General features: G+C 57.8%; 1 protein-coding gene across 1 annotated transcript; it reads right to left on the bottom strand.

Annotated features, from left to right (window-relative positions):
• Positions 1 to 2,467: 2,467 nt before the first annotated feature.
• On the bottom strand, positions 2,468 to 11,936 carry FBXO41 (F-box protein 41). Its single transcript, XM_046663522.1, has 12 exons — positions 11,038 to 11,936; positions 9,301 to 9,526; positions 8,745 to 8,818; positions 8,118 to 8,476; positions 7,084 to 7,325; positions 6,797 to 6,912; positions 6,523 to 6,675; positions 6,281 to 6,376; positions 4,476 to 4,594; positions 4,141 to 4,299; positions 2,722 to 2,837; positions 2,468 to 2,588 (listed from the first exon to the last, which is right to left on the bottom strand). The coding sequence occupies exons 1-12, from the start codon at positions 11,934 to 11,936 to the stop codon at positions 2,526 to 2,528; spliced, it is 2,622 nt and encodes an 873-aa protein (XP_046519478.1). The 3' UTR covers positions 2,468 to 2,525.
• Between the last annotated feature and the right edge of the window lie 1,218 nt (positions 11,937 to 13,154).

Here is a 13,154-nt window from a genome sequence, read left to right as displayed (position 1 = left end):
CAGCCTGTGAGCCCAGGGGCAGGTATGCAATGGGACATGCTGTGACCCATCATTCCTGCTAGCAGGGGCATGGGCCTGTGCAACACAGACTCCCACACATCCTCCACACACTCAGCTGGAAAATACAAGATGGGGGACTTGGTGGATTTCCTGGAAACAGCCAACCCCATGAAAGGCAAACTTCCCACCAGCAGGAGAGTCATCTTGTTCACTCTGCTGCCCCCAGTGCTGGTGGTACTCAGGGCTGTTGCATGAATGAATGAATGAATGAGTGAATGAACCTAATACTAGAATCAGTCCTATCAGCACCACATTTCTCCCACTCTAGCTCACTGCCTGTGCACCCTGACCTTTCCTAGGACTGATGCCAGGCATTCCAGTGGGCATCCACCCCGGGAGAAATTGCCCAAAGCCTGGTGGTATTCAGGGATGGAGGCTTTCCAGGGCAGAAAAACTCTCTCAGTATGGCAGGCTCAGGCCAAGCAGGACATCCCTTTGTGCTTTGTCCAGGAGACAGGGAGGGCAGCACCTCTGGTCCTGGGGTCACAGGGAGCAGGGGCTATAGAGGGTGCAGTGGCAAGACATGACAGGTGCACCCAGGGCAGCCAGGCCCTGAGTGGGCCTCCAGACCCATGGAGGACAGAGAAAAGTTGTGCGTCTTCCCATAACTCCTGGGGACAGGACCGGGGAGGTGGGAGCCAAAGAAGCCAGCTGCTCTGGGGCAAGGGTGGGGGTGCCACTTCGCCAAGGCTTCATGCAGGACTGGACAGGGAGTTGCCAACATGATACCCTTGGTATTTGGGGTTTTCACAGGGCCGGGCTAGAACAAGCCACAGGAGGAAAAGTCACCAATGAAAAGAGTGGGGACAGAGCTGGGTGTGGAAGCAGGGAGCTGGGTGCCCTGCTGAGCCTGTGGGGCCCCAGGTCTGGAGGACGCATTGCAGGGCAGCACAGGGCTGGTCCTGATGTCCAAGCCAGGCTGTGGCAGAAACTGGGTCCTTGGCAAGGACTGAGAAACTAGAGGACCCCAGCCCCAGCCAGGACCAGCAGCCAGATGGTTAGGGCCGAGAGCCGGTCTTGTACAGGAGAGAAGGAAACCCTAAGATGGATCTACGTTAATGTTTGAAGGAACTTTCCAAGGAAGGTTGGCAGGACCCACGGCCTCAGCGTCACTGTGGGAGTTCTGAGAGGAGGAACTGGGGAGGCCTGAGTCTTTGGAGCCTTTAGTGCTGGGACCTGGTCCTTGGGGAACCATGCAAGGAGCAGTAAAAACCTCCACTTGTTTTCTGTGGCTTCTAAGCCAAGTGGCTCTGGCTCAGGCCCCAGCACTGCCCCCAGGCAGAAGACCCCCAACAGAGCCCTCAGCCCATGGGGCCAGTGAGACTGAGGAGGGAGGGCGGGATGCTCTTCCTTGTCCTTAGCCCCACAGGTCTGGCTCCCTACCAAGGCCACATCTTTAAGCAAGTTAGCCAGACAAGGAAGCAAACCAAACCACCCTCCTGGCCTCCTCCAGGCCCTAGCACAGAGGCAGCCCAGTGACTCCCTCCTGCACAGCCTAGGGGACCCAAAGGCCATCAGAGTTCCGCCCAAGCACCTGGATTAGAAGGACATTCCTCACAGACAGGAACTGCTGCTCCCCACTGACAGGGTTTCCCAGGCTGGGGCCTCGCCCCTCCAGAGGCTCAGGATTGGTGGTGGGTATAGAAACATGCACCTTTTAGCTCTGAATTCAGCTCTGGTGTGCAGTGGAGTATGTGGTGGCTTGGAGGAGGGGTCTTGTCTTTTCTACAGCAATACAAACTCTTTCTCTGCCTGGCAGTTTCTCCCCTTGGGAGGGGTGGTCTCAGGGTCCTGGGGAGAAGTTGTGGGTGAATGTTTTGCCCTTCCAAGCCCACTCCCACTACTTCCTGTACCTCCCCCCCACCCGACTTCTGACTGACCACATGCCCAGACCCCTAGGCCTATCTGTGTTATCCTTGGAGAAAGTGGACCCAGAGCCCAGGCAAGCCATCTGAAGGGGGTGCCCCACAGAGGGCTGGGATAGGGCAGGGGGAGAAGAGCCCTCCTTGCCAAGTCTGAGCTGCCTTGTGGAGCCCCCTCTGGCCTGGGGCCTAGCAGACACCTGTGACCCAGAGGTGGGGCCTCAGGAAAGGGAGAGCTGCCCCAGCAGCCTGAGCAGCTGAGGAGCCACTGGGTAGTTGTTGCAGATCCTCGGGCGGTGACACCTGGTGCTGGTGGTGACTCAGCTCCTCTCTGGCTGTGCCCAGAAGGCTGCTCCAGCTGGGGGTGGGGTGGGGGTTGGAGGGCAACTTCTGTCCGAGCCCCTGCCCTGGAGAGGCAGTGCCCGGGGTCAGGCCTGTCGCTCCACTGTCCCAGGAGGAGGACAGGAAGCTGTCAACCCCTCCCTGGAAGCCAGGGATAACACTAGGCCTCTGAAGGTCTAGTCCAAAGCAGGGTCCCTCTGGAGGTCCAAAGAGAGTGCCCTGGTGTGGGGCTGGCAGGGGCCCTGCCGCCCCCCACCCGGGTTAGCAGCCGCCGTCCACTTTGATGTGCAGGATCTTAGAGAAGCCGGGCCTCCGTCGCAAGGCCTGCAGACCGAACCCTGGGTTAGTCTCCCCTCAGGGCCAGACAGGCGGGGCCCTCCCATCACCCGCCCAGGTTACCAGCCCAGCCTTGGGATGCCACTTGGGATCTTGAGTGGCCTCAGAGTCAACGCCTTACCTGGAGTTTTGTTACCATGTCCTCAAACAGCTTCTGGGCCTCAGGACTGCTGGGTTCTTTGAAATAATCAGCAATCCCAATCTGGACCACAATGGACTTGAGGTTCCGGCAAATGCCTGGGAAAAGGTGGGTAAGATGGAGGCCCATGTTTGGCCTGGGCAATGGAGCTGCCTCCTCTCCTCTCACTAATTAATGAAATCAGAAACCTACTGAGAGACAATCACATGCCAGCCACTGGAACATAAAGAGGAGAGCAGACCCATACCACCCAGGGGCTCACACAGGACAAGGGGAAAAGGTGGAGGATAAGGTCAAAGAGCAGAGGCTGCAGGGGCTCTGGGAAGATGAGTGGGCAAGAGCCAATTGTGCAGAGCTCTAGGAACTTCCCTGGCAGAGGGGACAGTGGTGTTATGGCCCGGGCATCTGGAAATGAATTATAAGGGCAGAGCAGCCGAGGTGAGGCTCATGAGTCTCGACTGGAGCATGAAGGCAGACGGAGCAAACATTTTGGAAGCAGAGGTTTAAGGGACTGGATGTTGCCATGAAGTCAGAGGAGGAGGAGCAAGAAAGTCAGGAGGGTGACAGGGTCCTGGAGGTCATGATTTTGGAGGCTGAGCTGTTAGTTCTGGAGGTCAGGGTGGGACCAAGAGGCTGAAGGGGAGGCAAGAAGATGATCCTGGAAATAATAAGGTCAAGGAAGCTTCAGTGCTCAGGACATGGGGTCCTGCCAGGGGCCAAACAGTCCTGGATGGTGGTCTCATTTGGGTGTGAGCAGCCCGGGCTGGGCACCTGTGTCCTAAATGAAGGAGGAATGACTGCGAGTGGAGTGGGTGGCTGGAGGGAGGTGGGGGCCAGAGGAGGCATGATTTGGAGTCTACACCAGGGAGGGGGAGTCTTCCTTCACCCTAAGAACTGTTCTAGGGGGGCTCACACACATTATTTCATTTAACCTTCCTACCCATTCTAGAAAGCCAGTCTAGAAAACGGGGATACAGAACTCAGAGAAGTATAGTAATTTGCCCAAAGTCACGCAGCTAATAAGCAGTAGAGCCAGAATTGAGACCTAGGTCCGTGCAGCTCCAGAACCTGTGCTCTTAACCCATCTGTTCTCCCTCTGCCCTTGGCTGGAGGCTCATGGAGGGGCAGATGGTGTTCCACAGCTCATGTCTCCAACATGGGCAGAGCACGGGCAATACATGTCTGTGGAACTGAATCATTTGGACCAGATGCTGGCAGGCCTTGAATGCCACACTGGCCTCAGAGGGCACTGGTGGCAAAGCCAGGACTAGAACCCTGGTCAGTCTGACCCCAGTGCTGGTGCCTGCTGCCTAGGAGCGACAGGAAGCTGGTTATGCTATGTGCTGACAAGGCATGGTAAGAGGCAATAGTTGTACCCCACCCCACATTTCCCTTGCTCACTGTTGAAATGCAGCAGGGCCTTGGGGGTGACGGGGGTGGCTGTGAGCACCAACATCTCCAGTCCCTTCAGACCTTCCCGGCAGACCTCAGCCGCCACCTCCTGGGTGATCTCCGACACGTGGTCCAGCTCCAGGACCTGCAGCCGCATGCAGTTTCTCGCTAGGCAGAGGAAGAAAGAGGGGAGGTCCTGCTGACAACTCCCAGGTCACCTCCTGCGCAGCGCCCAGGTGCTCCTGCCACCACCAAGGCTGCAGCCCGAGCTCCTCTGGGATTTCAGTGTTGCACTCATGCTTGCTTCCCATCAACCCCCACCCTAGTCCCAAGGAAAGGCTTACCGAGTGATGCCAGGCCCTGCACCCCACAGCCGGCACCCCCAACCCCCAGGGCCCGGAGGTGGGGCCAACAGCGACCGATCATCTGTAGGCAGCGGTTACTGAAGCGCATGGGCTGCTGGCTGGAGAATGGGGTGGAGGGAGGGCCGTCAGGGAAGCCTCTGGTTGCATGACACCCCAAGCCAACTCCTTCAGACCCCTTCCCGGGCAAGGACCCTCCAACCACCCAGCTGCTCAAGTCAGAAACCTGGGATCATCCCTGACTCTTCCTCCCTCACCTCCTGCCAGGACCTGTAGGTTCTGATCCCTGAATAGCTCTTCAACCCACAGTTCAGACCACCATCAACATTCATTTGGATGATAACTGGTCTCCCCGCCAGTTCATCCTCCGCACTGCTGACAGTGAGCCATTCATTCCTATATTCTCTCACTCAGTCACTCAGCAAATGGTTCTCAAGTGTCTACCACAGCCAAGAACAACTGAGCTAGGCCCTGGGGATACAGTGGTAACTATACAGACATGGTCCCCGGCCTTAAGAAGTGGACAGTCTGTGGGAGGGGAGGACACAGAACGTTACCAGTCTGATCTAATCCCATTTTTTAAGATCTAAAATCCCCCAGTGGCTTCCCAGCACTTTCTAGATAAAATGCAAAACTCTAGGGGCCGGCCCAAAGGTGCGGCGGTTAAGTGCGCACATTCTGCTTCGGCAGCCCAGGGTTCGCCAGTTCGGATCCTAGGTGCAGACATGACACTGCTTGGCAAGCCATGCTGTGGTAGGCGTCCCACATATAAAGTAGAGGAAGATGGGCATGGATGTTAGCTCAGGGCCAGTCTTCCTCAGCAAAAAGAAGAGGATTGGCCGCAGATGTTAGCTCAGGGCTAATCTTCCTCAAAAAAAAACAAAAAAGCAAAACTCGAAACCCCTTAGGCAAGGCCCTTGCTGACCTTGACCCAACCTTCCTTTCCACACTCATTGCTTGGCCCTGCCCACCACTCACACCAAACTTGCTGTTTCCCTGAACGCTTCATCCCTCCACACTCTCCCAGGCAGCAGCCGTCTCTCTGGTGTCTGCCATGCACTTGGTACCAGGGATACGGAAACGGACTTTCACAGCCTCTGCCCTGAGAACCGTGAGTCCAGTGTAGACTGAAATATAGGGAAATTATTGCAAAATGGACTGCAGCCGGGGTGGGGACAAAGTGCAATAGGAATCGAGGCAGGGGACCAATTCTACCTGGGTGTTAGTGAATGGACACTGGATGACCTGGGAGGAGTTGTCACGTGGAGAGAGGGCTGGGAGGGCAAGGCACAGGGAGCAAGAAAGGCTGGTATGTCTGAGGAAACTCCAAGTAGAGCGATGAATGATCTCGCACCCTGTGTTGGCCAACAACCGGCTGTCTTGCATGTTATACACTGACCTCCTTGAACTGCCTTTCACATGCCAAACAAACCTTGCTATTTCTAGCTAGTGTTTACTGAACATTTACTGTGGGCCCAGCAGGCTTTCTGTATACATCTCATTTGAGCCAGCAACAGTCCTAATAAGATCAACAGATCCTTAATATCACCTTCACTTTGTAGGTTGAAAAATTAAGGCACGATTGGGTTGCCCAAAGTCACGCTGCTTGTAAGCCAGGACATGACCCCAGGTCTGACTTTAAAGCCCTGCTCTTAACACCTAAATACACAGACTGATGAGTGTGAATCTCTCCCCAAACCAGCTTGTGGAATGAGCCCAGATCTGCTCAGTCCTCAGCCCCAGCCCCAGCCCAACCCGGTCCCCTTCCTACCCCTGCCAGGGCTCACCAGGGGTGAAGTGGTGCCACCTGGAGGGAGACAATCTCTCTGCAGCCTGCGCCCAGGGCCCAAATGACCTCGTGGCCCACAGGGTCTGTGGCACTCCTGTTGAAAAGACAAAGCTGGGGCCGCCAGCAGAGCTCTTGGGTCCCTTTGTCTGAGAGCCCTGGGGAAAGGGTATGTAGAGCCCAGGGACCCTTGGGGCCTGAGGCCAAGAAGATATGGGCCTTCATCTGGTGGGGTGGACCCACCTGTAGGTGACGGCCTGCAGGGCACGGCAGTAGCAGCTGGCCAGCCAGAGTGAACGGTCGGTAAGGATGTTGGGACAGTGGGAGATGCGCAGAATCAGCAGGTTCCCCCCCGCTGCCTTCAACAGGGACTCCAGCCCTGCTTCCAGGCAGCCCCTGGGGACGGCCAAGAGGTCATAGAGTTGCTTGTGGCCACCTCCTCCTCTGAGAAGCATCACCACATAATTCTGGGTCTACGGCCCAGGAGCACCCAACCACCCGCCCACCACAGCCTCACCGGGTGCTCCGGGCATACTCCTCCTTGCTTTCCTTTTTGCCCCGCTGACGGGGCTTCAGGTTCTGCAGTGTCAGCGAGTGGGCCTGGGTGCACCACTGAGCCAGCATTGCCAGGAACTGCAGGGAGAGAGGGGTTACCTGGGGATGAGGGGCTCTGACCTTGGCTGGCTGGAGGTGGACCAGTCTCAGGATAGGAGGTCCCCAGAGAGCGTTTCTGGGAGCCAGGCTGGAGCTGGGTTCTCAGCAGGGGTGCCTGGGAAGGCAGGGGCCACCGGCAGGGACAGGCACCTTGGAACAGACGCGGGCATTCTCGAGCAGCACTCGGGTCCAGACGGCAGGGTGGCGGGCCACGAAGCGCCAGTCCCGGCAGACCTCTGCGGCGTGCAGTAGTGTGCGTGTGTCCAGGTAGGTGAAGATGCAGAACAGGGCGGCTCGCATCTTGAGGATCTCTGGGCTGATGACCTCGTTGGAGCGTGAGGGGCTGCCCCTCTCGGCTCGCCGACCCCGCCCACTGCCTCCTTCAGGTCGGGCTGCAGGATACCAGAGGGTCAAAGGTGAGTATGGATGGTCAAAGGCCAGCATGAAGATGCAGGGGGGAGCTTCAGGAGACCCATGCTGGGGGACCAGTGACTTGGGAGGAAGGACAAGGGCCCTCTGCTTCCCCCTCCTCTGCATCACCCCCATCCCTAACTTTGCAAAATAGAAAAAGGTATCCTTTCTTCAAGTAAACTTTCTTTTTAAGATCATATATCATCACATAGCCCAAACTCACCCCCTAGATGAAGCAACTGAGTCAAGTTTGGAGCAGGAAAGGGTTTGGAGGGCTAGAGTTTAGATGGACAGAAACTGGGCCTCTGTGAACAGCCTGGAGCAGCCACATGGGATGCAGCCACAACCCTGACCTGAACCCTCTAACCCCCTGACCCTGACCCACCCACAAATGCACATGGCCTTGTGTATATATAGGAGGGGGCTCTCCCCACTGCTCCAGGGGCCTCAGAGCCTGGAGTCAACACTCAGCTACTCTCCTGTAAATGTCAATGAGCTCACCATGTGAACAGACCCCCTTAGATGTGGCATCCTTATGCGATATCCAGCCTGAGTGTCCCTGTGTGCAGCACTGCCCTGGCACAGGAGTTCCTGCCCCAGGCTTGCAGGCCGCTGTGTAAGAGGGAGTCTGACATTCTCATTGTGGGAAAGTCTGGGGCAAGGGGAAAGGAGGTTCAGGAGCCCAAGTGGTTTACTGCCTTGACCCTGTGTCCCCTGAGAGGGCCCAGCACTATGGAAGGACTGGTCCCTCCTGACCACCCTCCAGGACTTACTTGAGAGCCGGCAGCTGCTCAACGGCCCAGCCATGGCAGGCCCAGGGCGGGGGGCATCCGAGGGGCCCTCAGCCTCGGACTCGGTAGTTCGGGAGCCCACATCCGAGATGTCCCCCTCCTCCCCTTCCGTGCTGTGTCGGCGGGGTCTGCGCTGCCAGTTCTGGATGGCCTGGCGCCGCAGGCCTGAGCTGCGAGGGAGCTGGGCCCGCTCCGAGCCACCGTTGGCAGCCTGGGCCCGTGTGCCCAAGCCACCAGGGCCACCGTCCTCAGGGCTCCCCTCTTCTGGCCGGGGCAGCTCCAGACTGTCACTGTCATAGCAGCCTGAGCTCTGGGATGCAGCTGGGACACGGCTGGAGGCCCTGAGGTGGGGTGGACCAGATGGTGAGGAGCAAGGGGTTCCGGGCCTGCCCAAACCCCCCGTCCCAGCCCTACCACCAGCCAAGGGCAACCCACCCACCTTACTTTACAAGAGCTCCCTCTGAGTATGGAGAAGCAGACAGAGGTGACCCAAGGAGGATGGGGGAGGAGGAGGAGCCAAGCCCCTAGAAGGGCCAGCCATCCAGTGGCCCGGTGGGTCTTTCCAGGGTGAGGGTGGGCTGCATGGGGCGGGCCAGGCCCGAGGCTTACCCTGTGCTGGGAGAGGAGCCATGCCGTGACACTGCGTATGTGCTAGGCATGGCCGGGCCTGCGTGGTGTTCTCGCTGTGGGCCCCCAGAGTGGGAGGGAAAGGAAGAGGGGCAGAGGAGGCAAGAGGATGGGAAGGAGCAGAGAAACAGGGCACAAGATGGAGAGAAGGAAAACAGTTGGGAAAGATGGACAAATAGACAGACAGACAGCCAGAGAAGCAGGCTCACCAGCCCCCTCCCCACACCCACCCAGCACCCGAGACCCCAATTGTAGTTCCTGGGCTCTCATTTGCAGGGTGGGGCAGAGAAGGGCCCCTGAGGACTCAGCCCACTGGATCACACCTCGCTACAGCCTCAGGGGCTGGCACTTCTGCTCAATCAGAGGGGCTCCCCTGTTCCTAGACCCCTACTTCAGGCCTGGAATCTGCTCATGGGGGAAGAGCCAAAGAAGGGAAGCATGGAGCATCATGGGCAGGGGGTGACATCAGGCAGTGGCGGAGGGGACACGTAGGGGGCCAGGTGTGCAGGTGAAGAGAAGAAGGTGGGTGAACACTTACCATTCTGCCTGGGCCCCGGGCGCCAGGCCCAGCGCCACTTGCGCCACCTCCACGGCCCAGGCTGGCGCTAGGGGTGCTTCCACAGCTGCTGCTGATGACCTGCAGCTGCCGTTCAGCACGGTCGGCACGCTCAAGGAGCTCCTCAATGAACTGCTGCAGCCGCAGCTTGGCACTGGCTTCCCGCGCCGCTGTCTCCTTCAGGAACTGGTCGATCTGCACCACCTCCCTGGGCCCGCAGCAGTCTCTTACCCCAGGGCCCTGGCCTGGCTGCCCACCCACCCTCTGCAGGAGACCTTGGCCAGTGGGGAGAGACATGGGCACAGCTGCCCATGGCGTCCACTCATGGGCACAGGGGAACATGCAGAACAGGCCCAGGCACACTGTTCCACACAATGGCACACACAGAAATGCAAGCATATACGCAGTCACACACTCACACCTCACCCACCCAGACCCCCCCCCCACAGCTAGACACCCCTGCTCCCCATGGAAGTACTCATAGGCACACTCAGTCACACACAGCCACCTCCTCCCTCATGAGTACACACTTACAGACACACAGCCACATATACATAGCCCAGGATGCAGCCCCACACACTCATGTGCATGTACTCACATCATGTTTATTCACAGGCACACACACACAGTCTGAGGCACAGTCCCACCAACACACACACACACTCTGTCTCTCCCTCTCGGAAACATTCTCCGATGCAGAAGCATATTTACAGCATACCAACCTCCAGGAGTTGCATGTACACACCTCACACTTAGGAGTCATGTGAGTATTTACTCCCAAATGCACTCACAGTTGTCACACATCCACTCAACATTTACGGAGCACCTTCTAGGTCCAGCCCTGTTCTGGATAGTGGAGATACAGCAGTGAACAAAGCAGAGAAAATTTCCTGCCCCCCATGGAGCTTATATTACTATGGGAACACACACATAACATCTGTATATTTCACAATCACAATTAAAGACCAGAGAAATGAGAAGCCGTCAAAGAAGACTGAGAAGCAGCAAAAATAAGATAGAAGGAAATCCCAGGAGAGTGTCCTGGAAGCCAAGTGAAGAAAGCATTTCAAGGACCAGCTGTGTCAAATGCTGCTGATGGCCCAAAGAAGATGTCGGCTTGGCCTTGGCAACATGAAGGTCGTTGGTGACATGGAGGACAGTGGTGGAGGTGGACACCTAATCAGAGTGGGTTCAAGAGAGAAAGTGGAGAAAGAAATTGGAGACCAGGAGCATAAACAATACTTTCCAGGAGTTGCTCTATAAGGAGGAGAGAAGGGGCAGTAGCTTACGGGGGAGGGGGGCTGTAGCACATGGGAGAAGGGACATTGTGTTTGTATGCTTTCAGGAACAACACAGTAGAGAGGGAAAATCTGATAGGGCAAAGACAGAGGGGAGAATTGAGGGGATCTGGTGTCACAATGAAGGGCTGGCCTTGGCTAGGACAGAGAAGGAAGAGAAACAGTCTTCACAGACAGGCACGCAGTCACACTGCCACGGACTCATAGTCCCAAACAGACACTGTCATGAAACTCTTGGCCCCATACACACCACCATCACATGCTCACGGCCACAGATCCCATATTACAGAGCCATGGCGGCATACACTGACACACTCACAGCCACACTCACGGTGGTGGTGGCAGCACAGTGACACACACGGTCACCCACCCTGGAACACTCACAGGCACACCCACCCACAGGGCCCTGTGAGCCACTCACTGCTGCTTGCGGCTCAGCTCCTGTTCCTTGTGCACCAGGTCCTGCTTGAGCGAGGCCAGCAGCTCCACACTCACGTCCACCTGGCGCGAGAGCTCGGACGCGCGCTCCTCCAGCTCCTCTTTCTCGCGCCCCAGCCGCGCGCTCTCCTGCCGCGCCGTCTCCAGCTCGGCCGCTTTGCGCTCCAGCTCTGCCTGCAGCCGGCCCACCTGGCCCGCGATCTTCTGCTCCACCTCCTCGCTCAGCCGCTCCAGCCGCCGGTCCACCTCCAGCTTCTCCAGCGCGCGGATCTTGAGGCGCGCCAGACCCTCTTCGTAAGCCACATCTGCAGGCGAGGGGGACGCGGGCGAGGCGGAGGCGGGCCCGGAGCAAGGGCCGGGGCCGGGCCCGGGCGGCGGCGTCGAGCACGCCGAGGAGGCCACGGACTTGCGGGCGAACAGCTCCCCCAGCGGGATCTCGATCTCGCGCAGCGCGTAGCGCGCGGCGGCGGCGGGCACCAGGCCCGGCTCAGCGAGTTCCTCGCAGGGCAGGCTGGCGGGCACCAGGTCGCTGGGGAAGTGCGCGAGGGGCGCGTGGTGGTGATGGTGGTGCAGCAGGTGTGGCGCTGCGGCCGACGGCCCGGCCTGCTCCTTGCCCTGGAAGGACGTGCTCTCGAAGACCTCGCGGCGGGCGCCGGGCACGGCCAGCAGGGCGGCGGGCTCGGGCGCCAGCTGGAAGCCCGAGGCGGCTGCGGCAGCCGCCGCGGCTGCAGCGCCGTCGCAGATGCTGTTAGTCTTGGAGAGGATGTAGAGCGTCTCGTAGGTGTGGCTGTACTCCAGGTGTGCGCGCAGCGACGACAGGCTCCGGAAGCGTTTGTGCTCCCCGCAGCGGGGGCAGCGGTATGGCAGGTCCAGCGAGGCCATGGCCCCGCCGCCCCCGCGGCGCCCGGGCTCCACCGCGGCCGCCCCGCCGGTCAGCCGGGCGCGCTCATGGGGGGCTGCGGGCGAGCCCCCCTGCGGGATCAGGAAGGCTCAAGGTGTCTGCGGCCAGGGGCGAGGAGGCTAGAAGAGAGGGAGTAAGTCTTAGGAGGGTGGCATCCCTGCTCCCCACTCCCTCAACCACATATCCCCGACCCGTGAGGAAATTGCCTTCCCCAGGAAACATGTGCCCAGAATGGAGGGGGGAGGGGAGACTAATGGCCTGACTTCTCTGAGGGGGCTGGCCATTCTGGTACCTCTGCGAGGGCCTCTACATGTACGAAAGTGAGAATGAATGAGAATTCTTTAAGAAAAAAAAAGGCATTCGTTTTACTTATAATAGTTCCAACCTGGACATAACCTAAGTGCCCATCACCAGTAGAATGGATAAATTATGGTATATTCATAATGGAATATTACCCAGCGTTAAGAGAAGGAACTACTTGTTCATGCAACAACATGGATGAATCCATTCGGTATTATGTTGCACTGAAAGAAGTCAGACCAAAGAGTGCATGCATACTGCAGGATTCCATAGCTAGAGTTCAAGAACAGACCGAATTGATGATGATAGAAATCAGAACAGAGCTTGTCCCTGGGGGCTATATGGACTGGGAGGGGGCAAGAGGGAAGCTTATGTGATGCTGAAAATGGTCTGTATCTTGGTATGAGTGGTGGTTATACAGGTGTATACGTATGTAAACAGTCAAGCTGTACACTTAAGATTAATGTACAATATGTACGTGGCTGTAAAATCCTTAAAAGAGGATGCTCATTCCATATCATGCAAACCACACCCATCAGACAGGTTGGCTATTAGTACCATGTTGCAGTGACCAAGATGTCACATCACCTGATGATACCTGTGTGTGTGTCACTGTTTGTGGTCCTGCTTCTGGACCACACCCTCCCATCCCTGCCACTCCAGGCACCTAGGTCCTTTTCTCAGATTTCTTTACTAGGTCAGTGCCCCTGCCTTGCCCTTTGCCCCCAGAGCCACGATGTTTGTCCTCTCCAGGCCCCTTCTGGCACAAGCCACCACCCTTCCTGGCATCCTACCCCTGGTCACCCTCAAACCCCCTGCCTATCCCCCCTCATCTCTGGCTTCCAGTCACCCCCTCCTGCCTCGTGGGATCTCTACTCCATTCCTCACTGGCATTTAAT

The sequence above is a fragment of the Equus quagga genome, chromosome 5 (genome assembly GCF_021613505.1).
Source record: "Equus quagga isolate Etosha38 chromosome 5, UCLA_HA_Equagga_1.0, whole genome shotgun sequence".
Classification (NCBI taxonomy): domain Eukaryota; kingdom Metazoa; phylum Chordata; class Mammalia; order Perissodactyla; family Equidae; genus Equus; species Equus quagga.
This window is presented reverse-complemented; position numbering and strand designations above follow the sequence as displayed.